Below are 24978 nucleotides of genomic sequence, written 5' to 3' on the forward strand. Positions count from 1 at the left end.
TTTACCGTAACGGAGGAACACGAGGCGTCCTTGTTGTTGGATGTTTGTCAGATTCACAAATATTGACGTCTTGGAAGAAGAAGCAGAGTCTTGAAGAAACAGTAGAAAAAATGTATTCTCGGGTCCAATGAGACAGAAACGGTTAGTTTAGGAGGGTTAAAATTAGGGTTCTCACAGTGGGACATGTATTTGGAATAAGACAATAATGGAACAGCAAAAACTTGGAGATCTTGAAATGAAGTCAACAACTGTTCAGTAGCCCTTGGATTGAGCAAAGGGTGGATGAATGTTTAAACAAATGAATGTTTAAATGTTATTCTAACGACCTAGGGTTTGTTTGCGTTTTACACTTCAAACAGATATAACATGTTGTAGGATGATCCCAGTATTTTAGGGTATTTTCACCAGAAATCAGTGATGTTATACAGTATGGCACTGTGGACATTTTTGGGGGAAAAAATGGACTTGTTGAGGCCAAGCGTTACATGGACACTAAGGTAAATATAGTTGCCTATATAAAGATGAAATAAGACTCTCAGGTGACCACGCTGGACATGTAAGAATATGATATTCATGGCACAACAAGAAGCTCATTATCTCCTCCTATCAGGAAATCTCTTAATTTCACAAAATAAAACTGTGAGAGAAAACAGGAGCAAGTTAAGCCTTCATTTGAAGAATCTCTAACGGCCCCAGATTGTGTGTTTGGAGTCAGTGAGACTTCTCAGAGTAAATCTAGTGTGCAGTTAAACCTGGCAACAAGGCTCCGTGTACATTACCATAAACGTGTCTTGAAATGAGAATCTAATACAATCGCTGGCCGACTACCTGGCCATTCATCTCGGAAAACAAGACAAAAAAATGAGCCTAACTAATCAGATATGAAAGTCCCACGGTTGCCGGTTACAGTGCGGAGACCTCCTGCATGAACAATACCCCAAAGTGAGATTAAGTCTGCAGAGAAATCAGAGCGTGGATTTCCTTTTTAAACAGATGCACGCGTGCTGCCAGGATCTCTGTATCCAGGTCAGGCTGTGCATTCAAAGCAAACACTATGTTCCTCAGCATCTGTGATGACCTCTCACACACACACACACACACACACACACACACACACACACACACACACACACACACACACACACACACGTTCAAATATTAATGTCCAGGAGAAGCCGCTGTGTTATTGTTCTTGATATAGCTTCAGGCACTTGCTTTGGTTCATTCTCAGCCGCCGCAAACACAAAACGCTACGAATAAAAACATTAGTTCTCGAAGCTCGGATACGATGCTGAAAGCTTCAAATACAATGCTTCTTCTGATGGTGTAGCACGGTGCACATTAATTATCAGAGACCTTGCGGACAGCGGCACGGCAGGAAGCGCTGGCTTGTTTACAGGAAGTGGTTGTAAACAGTCAGAGTTAGAGTTGAAGCCGGCGGTGGCGTTGCATCAGCGTCTGATGAAACAACAGACTCACAGCATGTCTTTCTGTTTTCACTTACTACTTGAATTTAATGAGTGGACATCCTAAAGTTACCAATGCATGAATAACACTTGGGGAAATGTGTGTAAATTCATGGCAAAAATATGTAGTATATTTGCATTTGATTGCATAATTCAGCCGTGTAAAACATGGAGAATGTGAGAACGCTTCAATGACTAACAAAACCTGGTACACAATACATGGTCTTCTTAAGGTGGAGAAAATATGTTTTGCTACTTTTTAATTACTGTTATATTTGAAACTTGTAAAGAAACTATAATACGCTACTTTGGAACCAATTTTTACAAAAACAAAACACAAAGAAATCATATGTTAAAGGGGACCTATCATGCTATATTTGAATAATATAGTGTAGGACCATACCTATATAAGGCATATTTATACTTTTTTTTTTTCAAAATACCAAACAGATCATGCATTTTAGCCATGCCTCATTTCGCTCAATTTGACATTTTTTACCCCTGTTTTAGCAAGGGCTGATTCAGTGAGAACAGCACCACCTACAGGCCTGGCATATGTACTACAGCGTCTCCAGCGCTTTGGAACGGCAATGTCCGTGGCTGTCTCCTCCTGATTGGTGGAGTTGGCCCAATAGCCGTAGCGCCACCGTCCTGACGTCAGGACAGTGTTCAAATCTGGATCAGTTTTTATCAGATCCGTTGCAGCCCCTTTTTTAGAGATTTGGGTATGGAGGAAAATAGAGAGGGTTGTGTTTTCTGACACTTGGTGAGTTCCCTGGAACACCGGGGACACATATTCATGTAGAAAAGACGTACAAAAGTGCATTTTGCATGATAGGTCCCCTTTAAGTTGAACAATGATGATTTAAAGAAATAACAATGTCAATTATTTTTGTCTAAATCGCTACAAACGTCATTTATCGTCCTATTTTCTTTATTTTATAAATTCAGAACAAAGTCTGAGGTTAAATTATTCTGGATTTCAGAAACGAGGAGAAGGGGAGGAGTGCTTGTATGTTCAATAACTCCTCTGCATGAGGCGGGAGGAAGAAGGTGGAGGAAGAGGAGGGTAGTACAGACTTCAGAAAGCATCAAATGTTGATGTTTGGAAGAACGATTTTCATCTTCATCGCTCTCTCTCTTGCTAATTAGCGAAAGAACAGATGACATTTAAATATCTGTAATTCTCCTTTTTTAAATCTGTCTCCGTTTCCTTCATTTTCTGCCAAACCCCGACTCCTCTCCCCCTCCTCTTTCCTGTCTTCCTCTCCTCCACTTTCATCTCCCCCTCACCTCCCTCCCCCTATCGTCCTCTTTCCCAGCTCTGTGTCGATTAATTAATTGCCGGCTAATTTAATTTCTCAAAAAGTAATAACTTGTTTAAGCATGAATAAAGACTGACAAGGCAAAGTTCTAATCTGCCCAAAGTTTAATTAGAGCCGGCAAGGTTTCCACGGAGCCAGACTGGGGGGTCAGAGACGAGAGGGGGGGGGGGGGGGGGGAGACATATGATCAACAAAAAGTTGTATTTCTGCTGCAAGAAGACGCCAATCATTACAGTGAGCGGTCCTCTTGTGAAGAGCGGAGGACACACAACGCTTCTGCTTATATTAAGTGAAGAAAACAATTGTACTTTGAAATACATCTCATGTCTTTGTGCTGGTTGTGATTAGCTCAGCTTAGCATCAAGACTGAAAGCACATCACAAACATGATGAGTTGTGTTTCTTTAAAGAGTCCCGATTCTGCTTTTTGGGGTTTTCCCTTTTACTGTAATGTGTTCTATTGGTTTTAGTGCATGTAAATGGTCTGCAACGGCTACAATCCATAAGTTCCTGAAAATAGTAACACTCACGCTTCTATTGGCTAGCTCGCAAACACATTGTACGTGATAGGCTATGGGGCGGGACATCTCTAAGCGGTTGACCAATCACAACAGAGCCGGCCAGCTAACCAATGAGAGCAGACTGGGCTCTGGTTTCAGACAGAGGGTGAAAAGAGGTGCTGCAGCACAGACAGTATGAGAACAATAAGACACTACATACTGATATACACCTGAACATCAGCAGGAGAGGACTCTTTAAAGTAGAGACACTACATACTGATATACACCTGAACATCAGCAGGAGAGGACTCTTTAAAGTAGAGACACTACATACTGATATACACCTGAACATCAGCAGGAGAGGACTCTTTAAAGTAGAGAGATCTACATACTGATATACACCTGAACATCAGCAGGAGAGGACTCTTTAAAGTAGAGACACTACATACTGATATACACCTGAACATCAGCAGGAGAGGACTCTTTAAAGTAGAGACACTACATCTGATATACACCTGAACATCAGCAGGAGAGGACTCTTTAAAGTAGAGACACTACATACTAATATACACCTGAACATCAGCAGGAGAGGACTCTTTAAAGTAGAGACACTACATACCAGGGTTCCCGCGGGGTCTTAAAAAGTCTTAAATTTGATCATCTGAATTGAAGGCCTTAAAAAGGTCTTAAATATGACCAAAAAAATAAGAAAGGTCTTAAATATGATTTAGAAGGTCTTTAAAAATGATGGGATTTGAAAGGTACTTCTGTGTTGCGATCGCGTCTAAAATGTGTTTTGGGGGAAATGTCCGGGCTGCAAAGTAACCTGTACGGTAATAGCCTTTCAGTTCCCCCCAACAATTTGTATTGAAATAAATCAACATGGAACCAGTAATCACTAACTTTGTTTCCCCCGGCCCCTTAACGGAGAACACCCAGCTAGTAACCTAGCAACCAAGCTTCAGCTAGCGGCAGTCAGAAACTCATGTCTCTTCGAATCTACTTACAAATAAATATGGGGAAGTGTAAGTTCAACCGTATTTGGTTGGAAAACATCGAATTTAGTGCTTGGTTGAAACCAGGGGAGGGGAACGGGTTTGAAGCCCGCTGCACCTTTTGCAAAAGAAATTAGCGTTTGTTTGGCTAATGTAGCGTTAGCTAGTGCAGCGTTAGCTAGTCCAGCAGCTCCCGCAACAACACCGTTGGACCTCTGGGCGACGTTTGGGTCTACGTCAACCCTAAAAGCGGAGGTGCTGTAGTGTATACGCTAAATACCGTAGTTAAACACCAATCATACAACAGCAACGATGAAAGATTGTAGCCAAGGCAGCAGAGCTCTGAATATAGCTCTTGTTACTCACTCTCTCTCTCACACACACACACACACACACACACACACACACACACACACACACACACACACACACACACACACACACACACACACACACACACACACACACACACACACACACACACACACACACTGCTCGATTATGGCAAAAATCATAATCACGATTATTTGGGTCAATAATTGATATCACGATTATTAAATAACATTATTCATTGACTTTGAAAACATCCATTTATTGAACTTTAAAACAAATAATAATTTGAACAGTATCTTTTTAACTGTTGATTACCCTGAACGTATAATTCAACTGAAAAACCAATACAAAAATTAATTAAATAAATTATATATTTAAATAAATAATATCAAAATAATAAATACCAATAAACAAGATCAACAAATATTTTGGAGCGCACTTCCACAAGCTACTAAACATATATAAATATGATAAATAAAAATAAATTAGACTAAAATTAATGAGATCAAATATGTTGCACTGTCACAACCTAGCAAAGCTAAATAATAGTTTTTTTCGATTATGTTGTTTTTGTAATTGTGGCAGGCCAAAATCGTAATTGCGATTAAAATACGATTAATTGCACAGCCCTAACACACACACACAGAGACACATACACACTTTTTGGCTAACACAGTTCTGTACTGTTATGCTGTTATGTTCAGTCATTGTTCTTATGTTGAACATGAATACATTTGATTTGTAAGTAATTATGGGACGTATTTCTTCTTTCATAGCAATTTTCCTTCATACTTTCTTGCCGTGAAATAGGTCTTAAATTCTATTCGAAGTGGTCTTAAAAAGGTCTTAAAAAGTCTTAAATTTGAGTTGGCGAAACCTGCAGGAACCCTGACATACTGATATACACCTGAACATCAGCAGGAGAGGACTCTTTAAAGTAGAGACACTACATACTGATATACACCTGAACATCAACAGGAGAGGACTCTTTAAAGTAGAGACACTACATACTGATATACACCTGAACATCAGCAGGAGAGGACTCTTTAAAGTAGAGACACTACATACTGATATACACCTGAACATCAGCAGGAGAGGACTCTTTAAAGTAGAGACACTACATGCTGATATACACCTGAACATCAGCAGGAGAGGACTCTTTAAAGTAGAGACACTACATACTGATATACACCTGAACATCAGCAGGAGAGCACTCTTTAAAGTAGAGACACTACATACTGATATACACCTGAACATCAGCAGGAGAGGACTCTTTAAAGTAGAGACACTACATACTGATATACACCTGAACATCAGCAGGAGAGGACTCTTTAAAGTAGAGACACTACATACTGATATACACCTGAACATCAGCAGGAGAGGACTCTTTAAAGTAGAGACACTACATACTGATATACACCTGAACATCAGCAGGAGAGGACTCTTTAAAGTAGAGACACTACATACTGATATACACCTGAACATCAACAGGAGAGGACTCTTTAAAGTAGAGACACTACATACTGATATACACCTGAACATCAGCAGGAGAGGACTCTTTAAAGTAGAGACACTACATACTGATATACACCTGAACATCAGCAGGAGAGGACTCTTTAAAGTAGAGACACTACATGCTGATATACACCTGAACATCAGCAGGAGAGGACTCTTTAAAGTAGAGACACTACATACTGATATACACCTGAACATCAGCAGTAGAGCACTCTTTAAAGTAGAGACACTACATACTGATATACACCTGAACATCAGCAGGAGAGGACTCTTTAAAGTAGAGACACTACATACTGATATACACCTGAACATCAGCAGGAGAGGACTCTTTAAAGTAGAGACACTACATACTGATATACACCTGAACATCAGCAGGAGAGGACTCTTTAAAGTAGAGACACTACATACTGATATACACCTGAAACATCAGCAGGAGAGGACTCTTTAAAGTAGAGACACTACATACTGATATACACCTGAACATCAGCAGGAGAGGACTCTTTAAAGTAGAGACACTACATACTGATATACACCTGAACATCAACAGGAGAGGACTCTTTAAAGTAGAGACACTACATACTGATATACACCTGAACATCAGCAGGAGAGGACTCTTAAAGTAGAGACACTACATACTGATATACACCTGAACATCAGCAGGAGAGGACTCTTTAAAGTAGAGACACTACATGCTGATATACACCTGAACATCAGCAGGAGAGGACTCTTTAAAGTAGAGACACTACATACTGATATACACCTGAACATCAGCAGGAGCGCACTCTTAAAGTAGAGACACTACATACTGATATACACCTGAACATCAGCAGGAGAGGACTCTTTAAAGTAGAGACACTACATACTGATATACACCTGAACATCAACAGGAGAGGACTCTTTAAAGTAGAGACACTACATACTGATATACACCTGAACATCAGCAGGAGAGGACTCTTTAAAGTAGAGACACTACATACTGATATACACCTGAACATCAGCAGGAGAGGACTCTTAAAGTAGAGACACTACATGCTGATATACACCTGAACATCAGCAGGAGAGGACTCTTTAAAGTAGAGACACTACATACTGATATACACCTGAACATCAGCAGGAGAGCACTCTTTAAGTAGAGACACTACATACTGATATACACCTGAACATCAGCAGGAGAGGACTCTTTAAAGTAGAGACACTACATACTGATATACACCTGAACATCAGCAGGAGAGGACTCTTTAAAGTAGAGACACTACATACTGATATACACCTGAACATCAGCAGGAGAGGACTCTTTAAAGTAGAGACACTACATACTGATATACACCTGAACATCAGCAGGAGAGGACTCTTTAAAGTAGAGACACTACATACTGATATACACCTGAACATCAGCAGGAGAGGACACTTTAAAGTAGAGACACTACATACTGATATACACCTGAACATCAGCAGGAGAGGACTCTTTAAAGTAGAGACACTACATACTGATATACACCTGAACATCAGCAGGAGAGGACTCTTTAAAGTAGAGACACTACATGCTGATATACACCTGAACATCAGCAGGAGAGGACTCTTTAAAGTAGAGACACTACATGCTGATATACACCTGAACATCAGCAGGAGAGGACTCTTTAAAGTAGAGACACTACATACTGATATACACCTGAACATCAGCAGGAGAGGACTCTTTAAAGTAGAGACAGTACATGCTGATATACACCTGAACATCAGCAGGAGAGGACTCTTTAAAGTAGAGACACTACATACAAATACAAGGAGATCATTGAGAAAAAAAGAATCCATTGTCATTATCTTTACCAATTTCACTATATTTCAAAGAAAGTACAGCACACTGACAAACCAGCATCACTGGGAACCTGTGTGTGTGTGTGTGTGTGTGTGTGTGTGTGTGTGTGTGTGTGTGTGTGTGTGTGTGTGTGTGTGTGTGTGTGTGTGTGTGTGTGTGTGTGTGTGTGTGTGTGTGTGTGCTCATTACTGCACTAAGGATTTGTACTGAGGTTGTGTGTGCCCATGAATACAGACCCAGGTTTACAGCGGTGAGTTTTCACAGTTCAGTAAAAACAACAACACTGGTGTTATTTCAGGGATAAATCAAAACTACATATACAGGAAATCATATTACGCTGGAAATATCAGGCTCTGCCGTCGTGATGATATTCTGCAGGGAGCTGGGGATAGTTGCAGCTCCATGCAATCATATACTGTAAAAACATGGGGAGGTTAGCATCTCCCTCTCTCCACATCCAATGTGATTTTTCCATTGGATTTGGGATTATTACAGAAAGAACAAACATGTATGATACTTACACAATTTGCTCAGCAGGATAATCTCCACATATTTACACCACTTTATCATTTCTGACATAAAAAGCTAACGTTAGGCTATAAAGGAACTACAGCACGGTCACATGACTTCACTTCACCACCGCTAAGCTAAAGGAGGCTAATGTTAGGCTATAAAGGAACTACAGCACGATCACATGACTTCACGTCACCACCGCTAAGCTAAAGGTGGCTAATGTTGGGCTATAAAGGAACTACAGCACGGTCACATGACTTCACGTCACCACCGCTAAGCTAAAGGCGGCTAATGTTGGGCTATAAAGGAACTACAGCACGGTCACATGACTTCACGTCACCACCGCTAAGCTAAAGGTGGCTAATGTTGGGCTATAAAGGAACTACAGCACGGTCACATGACTTCACGTCACCACCGCTAAGCTAAAGGCGGCTAATGTTGGGCTATAAAGGAACTACAGCACGGTCACATGACTTCACGTCACCACCGCTAAGCTAAAGGTGGCTAATGTTGGGCTATAAAGGAACTACAGCACGGTCACATGACTTCACGTCACCACCGCTAAGCTAAAGGTGGCTAATGTTGGGCTATAAAGGAACTACAGCACGGTCACATGACTTCACGTCACCACCGCTAAGCTAAAGGTGGCTAATGTTGGGCTATGAAGGAACTACAGCACGGTCACATGACTTCACGTCACCTCCGCTAAGCTAAAGGTGGCTAATGTTGGGCTATAAAGGAACTACAGCACGGTCACATGACTTCACGTCACCACCGCTAAGCTAAAGGTGGCTAATGTTGGGCTATAAAGGAACTACAGCACGGTCACATGACTTCACGTCACCACCGCTAAGCTAAAGGTGGCTAATGTTGGGCTATAAAGGAACTACAGCACGGTCACATGACTTCACGTCACCACCGCTAAGCTAAAGGTGGCTAATGTTGGGCTATAAAGGAACTACAGCACGGTCACATGACTTCACGTCACCACCGCTAAGCTAAAGGCGGCTAATGTTAGCCGTGATGACGTTTAGTCGTCTCATTTAGACACTTGTTAGCACGTATAAGAACAAACGTTTAAAATCTCTCCAGCTTGTGTTAACCACAGACTTTATTTCAGGCTTCTAACCAAAAAAACATTTAAAAAACCATTGACATCAAGACGAGGGAACAAGAAGTGCTAAAATGCTGACTCATGTCAAGGTTTAGGACTCATTCCTAAACCACTACATCCATTGAATAGCTTATTTTTTCTGGACAGGGCAACATGCTTAAACGTAATAGCAAAGGCTAACCCTAACCCTATAGGTAAGACATTAAGAGAGTTCTTTTAGCCACTCACAATGTGTTATCCAATGAAAGTTATTGTGTGTTTAGCTTGAAGAGGGTACAAAGTGTCCTCTTGGTCCCCAACATGTTTTTAAAGGACAGTATCGTGGTGTGTGTGGGTTGCTGGCGTCTCCACTGATTGCAGCGGGGGAAGCAGCGGCACGTCTTCAGCTTCTCCTGAATGTCTTTGAGCGCACCTCCTCTCACTCCTCTATTGTTCCTATGAGATAAATTGGAGCCATTGTCATCTGCAGAGAAAAGGCATTAATTGAAGGTTTTCGTGCTGTAGCTTTAACTGCAACACACACACACACACACACACACACACACACACACACACACACACACACACACACACACACACACACACACACACACACACACACACACACACACACACACACACTTCAAAGTAATTAAACACATTAACACTTCAAGCAAAAGCAGAATAGAGAGAAGCTCTCTTTTGTGTACATTCGCTTCCATTTATCACCCGGACTGAGCGGAGAGAGAGGCGAGGCACGAGGGGTTTAGCATATCTCTGCGACTAAAGTGATAGAGCAGAAAAGAGGAAGGAGGAAGACGAGGAGGAGAGAGCCAATATGACTGGGCTCTTTACTCTTGTCGACAGCGTAAAATGTCAGACACTCATCTGGAAATTATTTCCATTTCATTCCACTGACATATTCCCGACCGGGGACTCTGAAATCTAATTAGTTTGACCGGAAAATGGTGACCAAGGTAGCGGAGTGTATTATGCAGAGAGAGAGGCAGTGAGGGCGAGCGAGGGTCCCCGGGGTTAACTGGAACTCAGGAGTGCAGATAAGGGCTACAGGGGGGAAAAACTCAGGAGGGCTACTCCATTTTAAATAGCCCTGACTAATAGAGGCAACCTTGAATTCAGCGTTACGGCCCTCAGACAGCGCCTCGCCGAGAGGACGCTTCAGAGCTGCAGAGATAGCATTTCCTCCTCCAGGGGTTACCCTAGAACTTTGAAAACTTCCCTTAAATACTGATGAGAAACCAATGCTACTGTTGCTGCTTCTGAAACCCTCTCTGGTTCATGAAACAACACAGAAAACCACTAAACACACTGTTGATTTAGCTATACTAGGGTTAGGGTAGGGTTAGGGTTACGTTAGGGTTAGGGCTAGGGTTAGGGCTAGGGTTAGGGTTAGGGTAGGGTTAGGCTAGGGTTAGGGTTAGGGTAGGGTTAGGGGTTTGGGTTAGGGTTTGGGTTAGGGTTTGGGTTTGGGTTTGGGTTTGGGTTAGGGTTAGGGTTTGGGTTAGGGTTAGGGTTAGGGTTTGGGTTAGGGTTTGGGTTAGGGTTAGGTTAGGGTTAGGGTTAGGGTTTGGGTTAGGGTTAGGGTTTGGCAACTCAAACAGTTGGTAAAGATTAAGGAAAGTCCAATGTCTTACATTTCAGTCCTACATCCCAATCCCAGCACCTTCATTATCTTCTCGGGAATGTAAAAGTCTTCAAAGGTTTGCATTGTGTCAGAATCAGAAGACTCTATGTGTCCAACATCATGGACACCTACATCATAAAATCAATTGCAGATGAAAAGGCCAAATAAAAGAGTACAATTAAAACCCAAACAAATGAAATAAAGAAGCAGGCATTGATAACATGAAAATCAAATGGTATAAAAACAAGTGGCAGCATTATCACAAGTATGTGAACATATCAAAATGAGGGACGTAGAAGTCGGTTATAAAATGATTAAACAGTGTGCTCGGCAGTGAAATAGCAGCCAGCTTTAACAATATCAATATTGGTAGAACATTGGAAGTAATTGTGGAATATGGACGTCATTCTTGCGGCTACATGGATGCTAGGTCAGGGTTCTTGCCTTTGTTCTTCACTCACCATTGGTATGGGTTGTTAAAGCACCGATAAGAAGGTGATACTAAATGCAGTGCTACAACAAACATAGCATCATTAAGACCATGCAACTTGTCCAAAATACAAAGAAACACTTCCAATAGTTTGACTTAATGAAAGCTAATGATCTTGCAGGATTCTTGTCAGCTCATCCAATTAAGAGGTTGCCTCTAAAACAGCTCTTAAATCGAATGAGTCAAACGTCTTTATCTGTGAAATATTAAAACCACCTTTGGTAATGGTCTTTGGTATATGGGGATTTGACATATGTGAAAGCAGCAAAAGGGGTTCTTCTTAACCGTGGTTAATGAAGCGATGTTGCTACCTACATAGAGGTCAACTCCTCCAATGATGCTGCGCTCAAAGGAAAAGATATGCTCTGCGTTTACATACAATTAGATCTTACGAAACAATACATCAATGTCTGTATTTTGTTCTTGAGGTGACAACGTTTTTACATCACGCTGTGCTTCAGTCACTAATGAGAGTCCGTGGCAGTAAAAAGCCGCTTCATCAGCATCTGATCATCTCGTATATCTGCTTTGATGAAGCTCAGGGCTGGAGGTGAGTGGAGGCGGCGGTCATGTCACCACCACAGGAAGACCTTATTAGCCGAATTCGTTATTGATCTTACATGCCGGCCACAACCCACCCTAACCGCCCAAACTCTTCCCCCTCGTCACGCTCGCTAATTAGCCTCATCTCAAACCAGAGCCAATTAGTTCTTGTTCTTAATTAGGACGAACACGACCCCCGTCAGCTTAGCACTAAATCCTCTGATTAAGCTACAAATGGCTGTGAGCAGGGTCGAGCTCCAGTCAACCCCCCATTCTGTTTTTTTAAACCGTCGAGTCAAATGTCAAGAGCATATTGAGGACTCTTCCAGAAGTCAGCCCTTTGTTTTTCAAGTTAAATACAGACATGCTACACACTTAACAAATCTGTGTTCGTCTTGATCAATCTTCTGTCATGAAACCACACCTCCTGCTTTAGTTAACACGTCTTTTTTACCTCTAGTTTATCAAAGGACATGTTTGGTTTTATAGCAGAAACCTTTTGTATTCACTTGTATTCCGAGTCCTCGTTGCTTTGTTGGTTGGTTTTTCTTCTGATCGGTGGAATGTTGCCGTGGAGGAAACTTTGAACTTCTAGGTTGCTGTTGATCTTCCCTTAAAGGGGACCTATCATGCTCTATTTGAATAATATAGTGTAGGACCATACCTATATAAGGCATATTTATACTTTTTTTTTTTCAAAATACCAAACAGATCATGCATTTTAGCCATGCCTCATTTTGCTCAATTTGAAAAATGTTAGCTCTGTTTTTGCAAGGGCTGATTCAGTGAGAACAGCGCCACCTACAGGCCTGGCATATGTACTACAGCGTCTCCAGCGCTTCCGAACGGCAATGGCCGTGGCTGTCTCCTCCTGATTGGTGGAGTTGGCCCAATAGCCGTAGCGCCACCGTCCTGACGTCAGGACAGTGTTCAAATCTGGATCAGTTTTTATCAGATCCGTTGCAGCCCCTTTTTTAGAGATTTGGGTATGGAGGAAAATAGAGAGGGTTGTGTTTTCTGACACTTGGTGAGTTCCCTGGAACACCGGGGACACATATTCATGTAGAAAAGACGTGCAAAAGTGCATTTTGCATGATAGGTCCCCTTTAAAGCAGCTTAACTTACATGATCTGCATTTGTTGGTCAAGATTGCTCGTTTCCCGAATGTTTTCCTCACAGTAAATATTGTGACTAATAATAATAATAATAATAATAAATGGAATTTATAAAGCGCCTTTCACGGGACCCAAGGTCGCTGTACATGACTACAAGGTATTGTGGGACAAAGGATGGTCCAGTGTATCCTGAGCTAAGGGAGATGATAATGGTAGCCTTGAAGCTCCTTTCTTATCCAAACAGTTCTTATAGAGGCTGACACTTTGAGACTTTGAGTTTATTTCACTCCATTAGGAACCTTCCTGACTGAAATTGACAATTCGACCTCAACTCTTGTTTGTTGACCGCAGCGTAATACAACTGAAAAAGTGGAAAGAAGTATAGAAAGCTAGTGTGAGAAAAAGTGGAAAAAGTCCCAAAACATACTTTTTTCTTGCATTGTGTATATGCATTTCCTCATGTATCATGTTTGCACTGTTCTAGTTGTGCATTTGCGACATATTTGTGACATAACTTGCATGCTTTCAGTAGAAATGAGGCATGAACCAGACAATTCAACCGCATCCCTAGTTTGTTGACCGCAGCGTAATGCCACTTAGAAAACATGCAAAGGTGGAAAGAACTATAGAAAACTAGTTTGAGAAAAAGGTGGAAAAAGTCAAAATACATACTTTTTTCTTACATTGTTTATATGCATGCGTTTGAGTTTGCATACGCGACATATTGAGACATAACTTGCATGCTTTCAGAGTAGATGAGGCGTGAAGCAGACAGGTTGAGCTGAAGCATCGTTTAGATCAGGTCGTGCAGGAGAGACTGAACAGAAGGTGAGCTCCATGTTTATCTCCTCGTGTTCTCGTAAACATAACCTGCTCGAGACGGCTCCCCTGAGGAAGGCGCTTTAGTGTCAGAGAGCTCGTACAGTATAAGTGACAAAACACAAACAGACAGAGTGGGGAGTGTTGCGGGAGGAACATCTGTGAATGAACTCAGCACAAAGAGGACTGACACTCACGTGAGAGGGTTGATGTGACACCATTTCTACGCTTTAGATGGATTCCAAAGCCCTTTCAAAGTACATTTCCTCTGATTGAGGTGTTTACCGGAGGCTTTATAACTGCTGATGGCATGAGAGGAGAAGCATGGTCTGATAGATGTGCTCATTGGCTCGGAAACTAGGGCTGTGTGTACGCCTATTTGTTAATATTGTGCTTTAGTAATCCCAGACACATTTTCAATTAAATTAGCACAGACCAGTTGTCACACAGGAAGCCTGGAGCTCTTCGGGCCCCGGGGAACCGGAGGGCCTCAGGTCAGTCTGGAGCATTGTCTGGGATAATAAGAAGGGACACAGAAGGCGAAACTCATGGGACATCCGACCAGTAGCTTTGAAGATGTTGGTGCAGTGGACACAGAAATGGACGGACATCCTTTTCTGTTCAATGTTCTCAAACTGAAGCTGTTTAAACTCTCATTCTGATTATCAATGGGATGCATTGTCCAGTGTATCCTAAGCTGAAGGAGATGATCAAGGAAGCATTGAAGCTCCTTCCTTATCGTCTAGAGAATCCAAACAGCTCTAATCATGGCTGACACTTGGCAAAATTGACAATTCGAACGCAACCGTAGTTTGTTGACGGCAGCGACTTAACATTTAAAAAACGTGCAAAAGGGGAAAGAACTGAAGAAAAGAATATTAGTTTCTGTCTCACACTGAAGCTGTTTGCACTCTCATTCGGATTATCAATGGGATAAATGATCACGATTTGTTGAGGTTGAAAGGATTACCAGAACCTCTGTGTCGTTGCACTCATACTGTTTCCTGATTGGTTGATGCCTTTATTCGCTTAGGACAAATCTACTGCAATCAGGAAAGTACAGGAAACTGGATTCACAATATGATATAAGGTTATTTAAAAATACAAAAGGGAGTTTAAGAGGACATATTATGCTCATTGTCAGGATGATATCAGTATGTAGTGTCTCTACATGTCTCCATGCTTTAATGTTCAAAAAGCTCTTTATTTCTCTCATACTGCCTGTGCTGCTCTGATTGGTTAGCTGGCCAAGAATATTATTTAATATCTTAGCAATTTGAAATAGCTGTCACAAAAAGAGAAATGGATTACTTATCAGCATTACTCCAACTTCCCTTGTCCACAGATCTGAGAACATGTTGGATGTATTGTCAGAAACTTGCTCCTCGAACTGCTTGTGGCCAATCCAGAGGCATTTAGACCCAAAGTCAGGGGTCAGAGGTCACAGCAGTAGTTGTCGTACAGACTGCCAAGTCTTTTCTCTTCTGTTGTCGTCTCGGTGAGTTTAGTTTGCAGATTGTTCAGCCGTGCCGCTCTCTAAGCCTCCTGCTGACACCACGCTCAGAGGCAAAGCACTTATTAAACAGCCGCTCTGAACTCAGCAGCCACTCACACATGACTTAACATTTCTGCAAGCACCTTGCTTTTTTGCATGGGAAGTGCTTAAAAACTAAAATCCAGCGGCGGCCGTGAGAATGTGTGGGTGGGGGGGGGGGGGGGGGGGGGGGTCGCCGCTACTCAGCACTCCCCGGGATTAAACTGTTCACATCAACTCCGCAAACAGACAGGGAAGCCGACTTTAGCTGGAGAAAAAGGAGGCAATGAATTTAAATGATGCACGAAGCAGAGGGCATTTTGGGAAATAAGCGGCATTCCTCACGAGGACCCGGCACCCACCTTCCATAAGCCCCCAGCCTCGGGTATCAACGAATGATCTAATGTCACGCACAGAGGAAAGGTTACTTTCTGCATACGCATTGATATTTCTGCTTCCATCTCTGACCTTCTGCTTTTCAAAGCTGTGATTCTTTAAATGCGAACTCACCCCCGCGTCTCTTTGTCTGTCGGTTTCTGTCTGTCTCCAGGGCGCCGGCATTAAAGGTAAAAAGAAAGGGGAGAAAGGGAGGAATCAGAAGAAATCTATTGATATTAGAAAATAGACAAATGTGGAATCCTCTGTTTCCGTCATGTTTGGTTGTGTTAATGAAAATACAGCTGCAGTGTTATCTTTGCCTTAATTGGCTGTTTGTGTCACATAATTACCGCTTTACCGTGTTCTTTAAATCAGCTGATCCTCTTTCACGCTCAGCACCACGCGTTTGAGATGTGTTTCCGTCTTTCAGCGACAAATTAAGCAAACGTTCCTGGCATTTTGCGAACTATTAGTGACTTTAAAAATACGCACTGAGCTTTAATTAATTTCCTTCTAATGGAGAGCTGTGTGTGGATGAAGGGATCAGAATCAGAGACGGGTTTATTGCCAGGTGGGTTCACACATACTAGTCAGTATTAATCATTATCACCAGCTCCTGCCAGGCAGCTGGACTGGCAGGTATGTCGGATGTTAGGAACAACAACATTTACAGAGGTCTTTACACACTGAAATACAAATGTTTACCCGTCTACCAGGTTTCTGAAAAACAGTACAGTTCACTTTATTATCTCAAAGGAAATTGCCCCCAGAAAACACAATCAAAGTACAAACAAGCATCCAAACACGAGACAACACACATATACACAAAGCGGGGGGGAAACAATCAAATAAAAGACAGAAAACGCTTTTCAATTCCTGACACTAAACACCTGAAAAAGAGTAACATTAGTTTGAAGCCTCGAGTTTGGCACTTTGACCGTCGCCATCTTGTTTTTAGAAACCAGATGCTGGAAAAGACGTTTGGTTAGCAAACACTGTCAATCAGACATTAGCCCCGCCTCAAAGCATAACCTCCAGTCAAGTGTTACCATTATTTACAAAATAAACATCATGCTGTATTTAATTATAATAATTGACTGACATAAGTCGGGTCATTTCCTCGTAGACGTCTATATAAGTGACTGCAACCATTTGTCGCCCCCTGCTGGATATGACAGAGGATTCAGGTTTAAAGCTCTTCCGCATCGCTTCACCTAACGTTAAACTTGTTCTGTAAAAGTGTCACAACATTTGGGACGACTGTTCGGTCGATTTTCCTTCGGAAGGATTGGGTTATATCCCATCAGTAAATACCACAACGACTTCATCTCCATTTTTCCCTTTATCTGTTTTATTTTATATTTATTATTATGATTATGTGCAATGCCTTGCTTTAACATGCTTCTGTGATAAACATGTCCCAAATTCAGATCAATAAAGTAAATCTTATGTTCTGTCTCTTCCACGTTACTCATACTGGATAACATACTGTAACAAACAATGACTAAGAGTATAGTTAACTAATAAATAGTTGCCACTTCCTGGTTGAACTCAACACACCGACTTCATCTCCATTTCCCACCTTGTCTGTTTTACTTTCTGTTTGAAGATCATTATATTTTCACGTTACTCATCCTTTCTTTGTATCTCTGTGTTCCCAGACCTCAGGCCTCTCCCCGACGTGGCGATGACCGGTAACTGCACCCACGAATGCACCGAGTTTGGCCACTCTGACTCCTGCTGGATGCCGGGCGGCGAGCCTTCCCCCACTCGCAAGGTGTCCCTGAACGCCCCCTCCAAGGTTTCCACCTTCGTGCCTTACCAGGAAACGGAGGGGCAGGAGCAGCTGATGGCCAACGGCAGCCCCAAGCCTCTGACGGAGGACCGTGGGACGGGTACTGGAGGTTCTGGAGGTGGATCCAAAGTGGCCAACATGCGGTTCATGACCCCCTACAGCAGTGCCTACTCTGGAGACCCGTCCGGAAAAGACTGTGAGCGCGAAGACATCCCGTTGAGCCAGGCGGTCGAGTTTCACTCCGCCACGACTCCAACCGGCCAGACCTCCAAGAGGGAAATCTACCTGTGAGGGGCGAAGATTTCCACGTTAAAATCCCACGAAAACCACCTCCCTACGTGTAACCGGTCTGGTGGGACGCCACATTTATCTCTGCGTTGTGTTGGGTGATCAAATAAAACCACAGGATTTATTATCTGTGCAAAACAGAATATAATAACTACAGCAGGAAATGGCTTCACCAGCTTTTCTACATTGACACCTCTCCTGAAGCGAGGCCTGAAGCGAGGCCTGAAGCGAGGCCTGAAGCGAGGCCTGAAGCGAGGCCTGAAGCGAGGCCTGAAGCGAGGCCTGAAGCCGACTCAGGAAGCATACACAAAATTCGAAATAATTAAATTAACATATTTAACACAGGGGTGTCCAAACTACGGCCCGGGGGCCAAATGCGGACCATTGAATCGGCGCTCAGCAAATTCAAAAAGTATAATGGAATATGGGCCACAAATGAAACGTGTGCTTGTACTTCTTAAATATAAATTAAATATATCACACAGTAGAATTCATGTGTTAATATTAGACCACTTTTCAAATAAATTCAGTCAATTCAAGTTGGAAACATGTTCTAACATATCTTAGTTGATAAGAGAAAAGCCCAATGACTTATTTACAAGCTTGAAATACACCCTTCATATTCTCCTCATTATAATCACTCTTCTGTTTGAAGGGATGAGCTGCCATCACTCACGAGCATCCTTTACCGACATGTGATTGATTTTGCTAACTTATAACTGAACTTATGAGGCCATACACCTCTAGTGAGCGGCCCAGCCGTTCTGTATGTTGCCCTCGGTGACAAAAGTTTGGACACCCCTGCTTGAACTCATATACATTTATCCATGGTGGCAAATTAGTTGTTTTTTTGTAAATTAATATATAAAAATAAACAATACAATTTACAATTACACATCACAACGCAGAGATAAACGTGACGTCCAACCAGACCGGTTACATACACACCTGATTTCCCCCCCGTCGCTGCTCGCAAAAACCACAAGTCCCGCCCCCTCACCTTCGCCCCCTGTGCCTAAAATACTACCAACGCCCCTTTCTTCCTTTTTATAACTGCATCCACCAGACAAGGCTTTAGACCCTCGCCCTCCTCCACCCACTGCCTCCTCCACCCTCGCCCTCCTCCACCCACTGCCTCCTCCACCCTCGCCCTCCTCCACCCACTGCCTCCTCCACCCTCGCCCTCCTCCACCCACTGCCTCCTCCACCCACTGCCTCCTCCACCCTCGCCCTCCTCCACCCACTGCCTCCTCCACCCTCTGCCTCCTCCACCCACTGCCTCCTCCACCCTCGCCCTCCTCCACCCACTGCCTCCTCCACCCACTGCCTCCTCCACCCTCGCCCTCCTCCACCCCCTGCCTCCTCCACCCACTGCCTCCTCCACCCTCGCCCTCCTCCACCCACTGCCTCCTCCACCCACTGCCCTCCTCCACCCTTGCCCTCCTCCACCCACTGCCTCCTCCACCCTCTGCCTCCTCCACCCTCTGCCTCCTCCACCCACTGCCTCCTCCACCCTCTGCCTCCTCCACCCTCTGCCCTCCTCCACCCACTGCCTCCTCCACCCTCTGCCTCCTCCACCCACTGCCTCCTCCACCCACCACCCTCTGCCTCCTCCACCCACTGCCTCCTCCACCCACGCCCTCCTCCACCCTCTGCCTCCTCCACCCACTGCCTCCTCCACCCACCACCCTCTGCCTCCTCCACCCACTGCCTCCTCCACCCACTGCCTCCTCCACCCACCACCCTCTGCCTCCTCCACCCACTGCCTCCTCCACCCTCGCCCTCCTCTACCCACTGCCTCCTCCACCCACTGCCTCCTCCACCCACTGCCTCCTCCACCCACTGCCTCCTCCACCCACTGCCTCCTCCACCCACTGCCTCCTCCACCCTCGCCCTCCTCTACCCACTGCCTCCTCCACCCACTGCCTCCTCCACCCACTGCCTCCTCCACCCTCTGCCTCCTCCACCCTCGCCCTCCTCCACCCACTGCCTCCTCCACCCACTGCCTCCTCCACCCTCTGCCTCCTCCACCCACTGCCTCCTCCACCCTCTGCCTCCTCCACCCACTGCCCTCCTCCACCCACTGCCTCCTCCACCCTCGCCCTCCTCCACCCACTGCCTCCTCCACCCTCGCCCTCCTCCACCCACTGCCTCCTCCACCCACTGCCTCTCCTCCACCCACTGCCTCCTCCACCCACTGCCTCCTCCACCCACTGCCTCCTCCACCCACTGCCTCCTCCAGCCACTGCCTCCTCCACCCACTGCCTCTCCTCCACCCACTGCCTCTCCTCCACCCACTGCCTCCTCCACCCACTGCCTCCTCCAGCCACTGCCTCCTCCACCCACTGCCTCTCCTCCACCCACTGCCTCTCCTCAACCCACTGCCTCCTCCACCCTCCTCTAGAAACCAATCAAATGTAAAATAGAATGAAATCAATCGAAGAAAAACACGCGGCGCCTGCTGCTGCTGAGGAATGTAAACTACGCCACATCGTTGTGATAATTTAATGGGAAACTATTTAGCTACTCACGTATTTGAGTTGGATTTTTGTGCGTTGCTTTAGGCTTTGTTGCTGTGTTGGAAACAGAAAAATAAAAAACACCTTCGGGGAGGAGAAGGAGAGAACTGTTTGTAAACCCTACTTAAGTATACTCTGTAATCTATCCTGAATATCTTTTTGGATTTCTTTGATTTGATTTTTTAAATTTCTTTTCTCTGTCGACTCCGGAGCCTCCGGGAAATACATTTTTCCGAGCCGTGTTGCATCAAATCAACCAGGCTCGTTTTTATCAGGAACAGCTTGTCGTCAACATAAGACGTTTGTAGGAACGCAGCTGTTTTCCAAAACCTCCGGAGTTGCAGTTTTTTTCAGGTCTGTTAATGTTTTCTTTTTGCTGTGAAGAGGTCTTTGTTCAGTGTACAGAGCTGTACATACTACGAACAGTGACAGAGGGACCTGCTGTGGCTGTGAGCGTGGACCGTCTGCAGAGCTTCATGTCACTTCAGATTGATGGACTGAAACATGTACAGAGGAACCTCCCACTGCAGGACCCTCGACTCCTGAGCATCACCGACGGTGCCGAGTTACAAACACAAGACTCTTTATTTTAAACGCTCTACAACTTTACTACTCGGATCAATTAGGGTTAAAGAAGGGTCGAATTCATGCGCACCGATATCAAACCATTCATAGCCGGTCAAAGCTGAGTACATATTGTATTATTAATGCTCTTGTCAGTAGTATACCATGAAAGCAAAACCAAACATGTGTGTGAAGGTTAACTTTATTGTCACGGAAAGCTATCCAAAAAAAAAAGTCACATAGAAACATGTATTTTGGTTTTCTCTGTAAAAAAATATCCTTCATTTATCAATATTTCAACTTTTTCCACCTACAGTATGAGTACCTTGTAAAAATATGTCAAACAAACTTTCACATGTGGGACGTTTAAAAGTTTTTATATAGCTATGTCTTTAGGCTGAGTGATCGTTGTGGAGATGAAATTAAAAATAGTCTATTAAGAAAAAGTGAATTGGCCAGTTTCTTTGTTTGATCCATCTTGTGTACGTTTTGAGGTCAAGCGAATAATTGTCTCTTTCTTCATCAATGTGAACATGTTGTTTTCTTTTACATTTTTGAATCACCCTAACCTGCATGTTCTTCGGGTTGAAAAAGTTACTGTGCAGTGGTGACTTATCAATTAACAATGAATCAATTATAAACTACAATGCAAAGGATTTCTTAGAGCCTGGAAATGAGTGGAACATAATGTAATGGTGTGCAAGCTGATTGGTTTAGAGGTCATTTAATTCAAAAGGGTTTATCCTCTGAGGAGCAGAGATGTCCGCAGGCATGCTGATGATTTCCTCTGGGTATTTGAGTGAAAGCCGAAGCGTCAAATTAAGAAAGATCAGGGTCTTTTCGTCCTCTGGGAAACGTGAATATTCACAGTTAATGTAACTACAATCTGCCCCGTTTTCATGCAGATACTGAACCTGGTGAAGGACCAAATGATAAGTCAATATGTCTCAGCAAGCTGCTGACTTCAGTTTAGAAATGTGTGCTAGAGGCAGGAGCATCAGCCCAACATTTTGTATTTTAATCCTTTGAGGAACATGAATTATCACATTTATTGTTATTCAAAGATTCGCATAATTATGAGTTTGGATTTTCTCCAATTTGTTTTGGAGAAACTGAACCTGGTAGACGATCAAACCAAAGTCACATTTGAGTTTGAGTTATTATAAGAATAACTCGGCTAGAAGAAATGTCAGGCTTCACCCTCTGGAGAACATGACTTTCCACATCCAATCGTTGAGATATCTTACTTAAGATCCTGCAAGAAGGCTTCTCATCACTATCGTTGAAACAACCCTAACCCTTAAAACACATAATCACATCATCACATCATCACATAACAATTGCTAGAACACAAAGACTTAATAGGTAAATACACAAAAGAGCTGTTAAACTGTCTGTTGTGGTTTCAGCAGTGAGTCTCCGTCCACCTGTGCACAGCTGTGGTGTGTGAGAGTGTGTGAGAGTGTGTGAGAGTGTGTGAGAGTGTGTGAGTGTGTGAGAGAGTGTGTGAGAGTGTGTGAGAGAGTGTGAGAGAGTGTGTGAGAGTGTGTGAGAGTGTGTGTGAGAGTGTGTGAGAGTGTGTGTTTGTGGAAACTAAAGTACGCTTCCCTGCTGTGTTTTGGAGCCTGAAGGAAGATCTCTCTGGTCAGCGTTGCCTCTCGTTAGTTCCCACCTCTGTACCTCCTCAGTGTGAGGCCAAGCAATTTGGCATTTAGCAGAAGTATTTATTAAACCTGTTAGCGGGGGGGTGGTGGAGCTGCAGAATGAATAACACCTGAACATGCTTCAGTCCACTAACACCCGCCACAGAAACCATGATTACAACCCGAGGCTCTGCACATTACCGCCGATCATTTGCACCCGTAAAAGCGCTAGGAAGTGCCTTCATTGTGAGCCCCGTGTTAATGGGTAATGGGAGGGTTTCTCCTGCAGTGATGACACACGAGCTGAGGCTGGGTGGAGGAAAGGGAAACGCACAGTGAGAGACGGAGCAGAACAAAATCTCCCTAACAAGTCTCACAGTCTCACACTGAGTCCTGAAGTCTAACAAGTGAGAAATCAGGGAGGTAACTTCCCCCGTGTGTAACGTGGAGGAATGTTTTTATATTTGGCATTAGTATCAGTCTGTGTTCTAACCTTAGGGTCTGGATCAGATGCTGGTACAAGACTACAGATGGAATGCTCTTAAAGGTCACCTATTGTGCAAAATGCACTTCTTCATGTCTCTTCTTCATCAACATGTGTCCCCTCTTCTTCATGTCTCTTCTTCATCAACATGTGTCCCCTCTTCTTCATGTCTCTTCTACATCAACATGTGTCCCCTCTTCTTCATGTCTCTTCTTCATCAACATGTGTCCCCTCTTCTTCATGTCTCTTCTTCATCAACATGTGTCCCCTCTTCTTCATGTCTCTTCTACATCAACATGTGTCCCCTCTTCTTCATGTCTCTTCTTCATCAACATGTGTCCCCTCTTCTTCATGTCTCTTCTTCATCAACATGTGTCCCCTCTTCTTCATGTCTCTTCTACATCAACATGTGTCCCCTCTTCTTCATGTCTCTTCTTCATCAACATGTGTCCCCTCTTCTTCATGTCTCTTCTACATCAACATGTGTCCCCTCTTCTTCATGTCTCTTCTTCATCAACATGTGTCCCCTCTTCTTCATGTCTCTTCTTCATCAACATGTGTCCCCTCTTCTTCATGTCTCTTCTACATCAACATGTGTCCCCTCTTCCTCATGTCTCTTCTTCATCAACATGTGTCCCCTCTTCTTCATGTCTCTTCTTCATCAACATGTGTCCCCTCTTCTTCATGTCTCTTCTTCATCAACATGTAACCTGTTACGCACGGCCCCCCCCGGTACCGGGCGGATAAACGCGTCATTTGCAGGAAACAACGTCTAAGGAATCTTAATATTTAATAAACTATGAATGTTTTATATCCATGTAACGGGAAGAAACTCAGCTAACTGATCTTTTTAATTTTTTTTTCTCAAAAAAACCCACAATGCTAGCTCTCAGCCTCTGAATTAGCCACGAGCGAAAACATGTAACGTAAAGCGGCACTTAAACTCACAATAACTCCCTTATTACTTATCCTAGATGCACAGCCAACCCCTCGTTGTTGGTGTCCTGGAGACACAGAATCTAGTGGTGCCCTCCTCAACACTCAGTGATAAACATTTGCGACGCTATAAACCAAAGCGTACATCATAACATGTGGAGCTAAGTAGCTAGAAACGCTAACATGGCTTACCTTGGTCAAAACTGGTCTTCAATGGCATTAAAACGATAAAAAAACGATGCTGCAGTTAATCCATAGGTTCATCCTATGTGTCTGTGCCTTCTTTGAAATTATTTCTGATAATCCATAAGCAATACAACTGCTTTTTCGTTTATAAATTCCAGAAGGAGACATTAATCCAATATGCTTTCGATTTCTACACGCGAAGCCCCCACCTTTTCTCTTTACAACGTGTGTGTATGTGGGGGCCTCCCCCTTCGATTCTATTGGCTCTAACGGTCAGAAAGAGGTGTCAACGATCAAAATCGAGCAAGGGGGGCCAGAGATATGGAAAAAAAAACATTTTCACCCAAATCACCTCAGAGGTGGGGTGGTTTTGGCTAAACCTCTCTAAAAAGGTCAAATGTCACTTGTTTTGCATCAATCTTGATACAGGGTACTTATTATATGTTGTACTTTGGATTCCTAAAGCTTTTAGTCTACTAACCCATCA

At 43.6% G+C, this 24978-nt stretch overlaps 1 protein-coding gene across 1 annotated transcript in view; it reads left to right on the forward strand.

Annotated features, from left to right (window-relative positions):
* Positions 1 to 19313, forward strand: part of LOC117484223 (protocadherin-9-like) — a gene marked incomplete at its 5' end in the record, with an annotated part of 121733 nt that extends 102420 nt beyond the window's left edge. Inside the window, one exon of the mRNA XM_034132687.1 lies at positions 17738 to 19313. Within this exon, the coding sequence (XP_033988578.1) occupies positions 17738 to 18162 (425 nt within the window). The remainder of the gene's footprint in view (positions 1 to 17737) is intronic.
* Positions 19314 to 24978: the final 5665 nt, after the last annotated feature.

This window comes from Trematomus bernacchii, unplaced genomic scaffold (assembly GCF_902827165.1).
Source record: "Trematomus bernacchii unplaced genomic scaffold, fTreBer1.1, whole genome shotgun sequence".
NCBI lineage: Eukaryota > Metazoa > Chordata > Actinopteri > Perciformes > Nototheniidae > Trematomus > Trematomus bernacchii.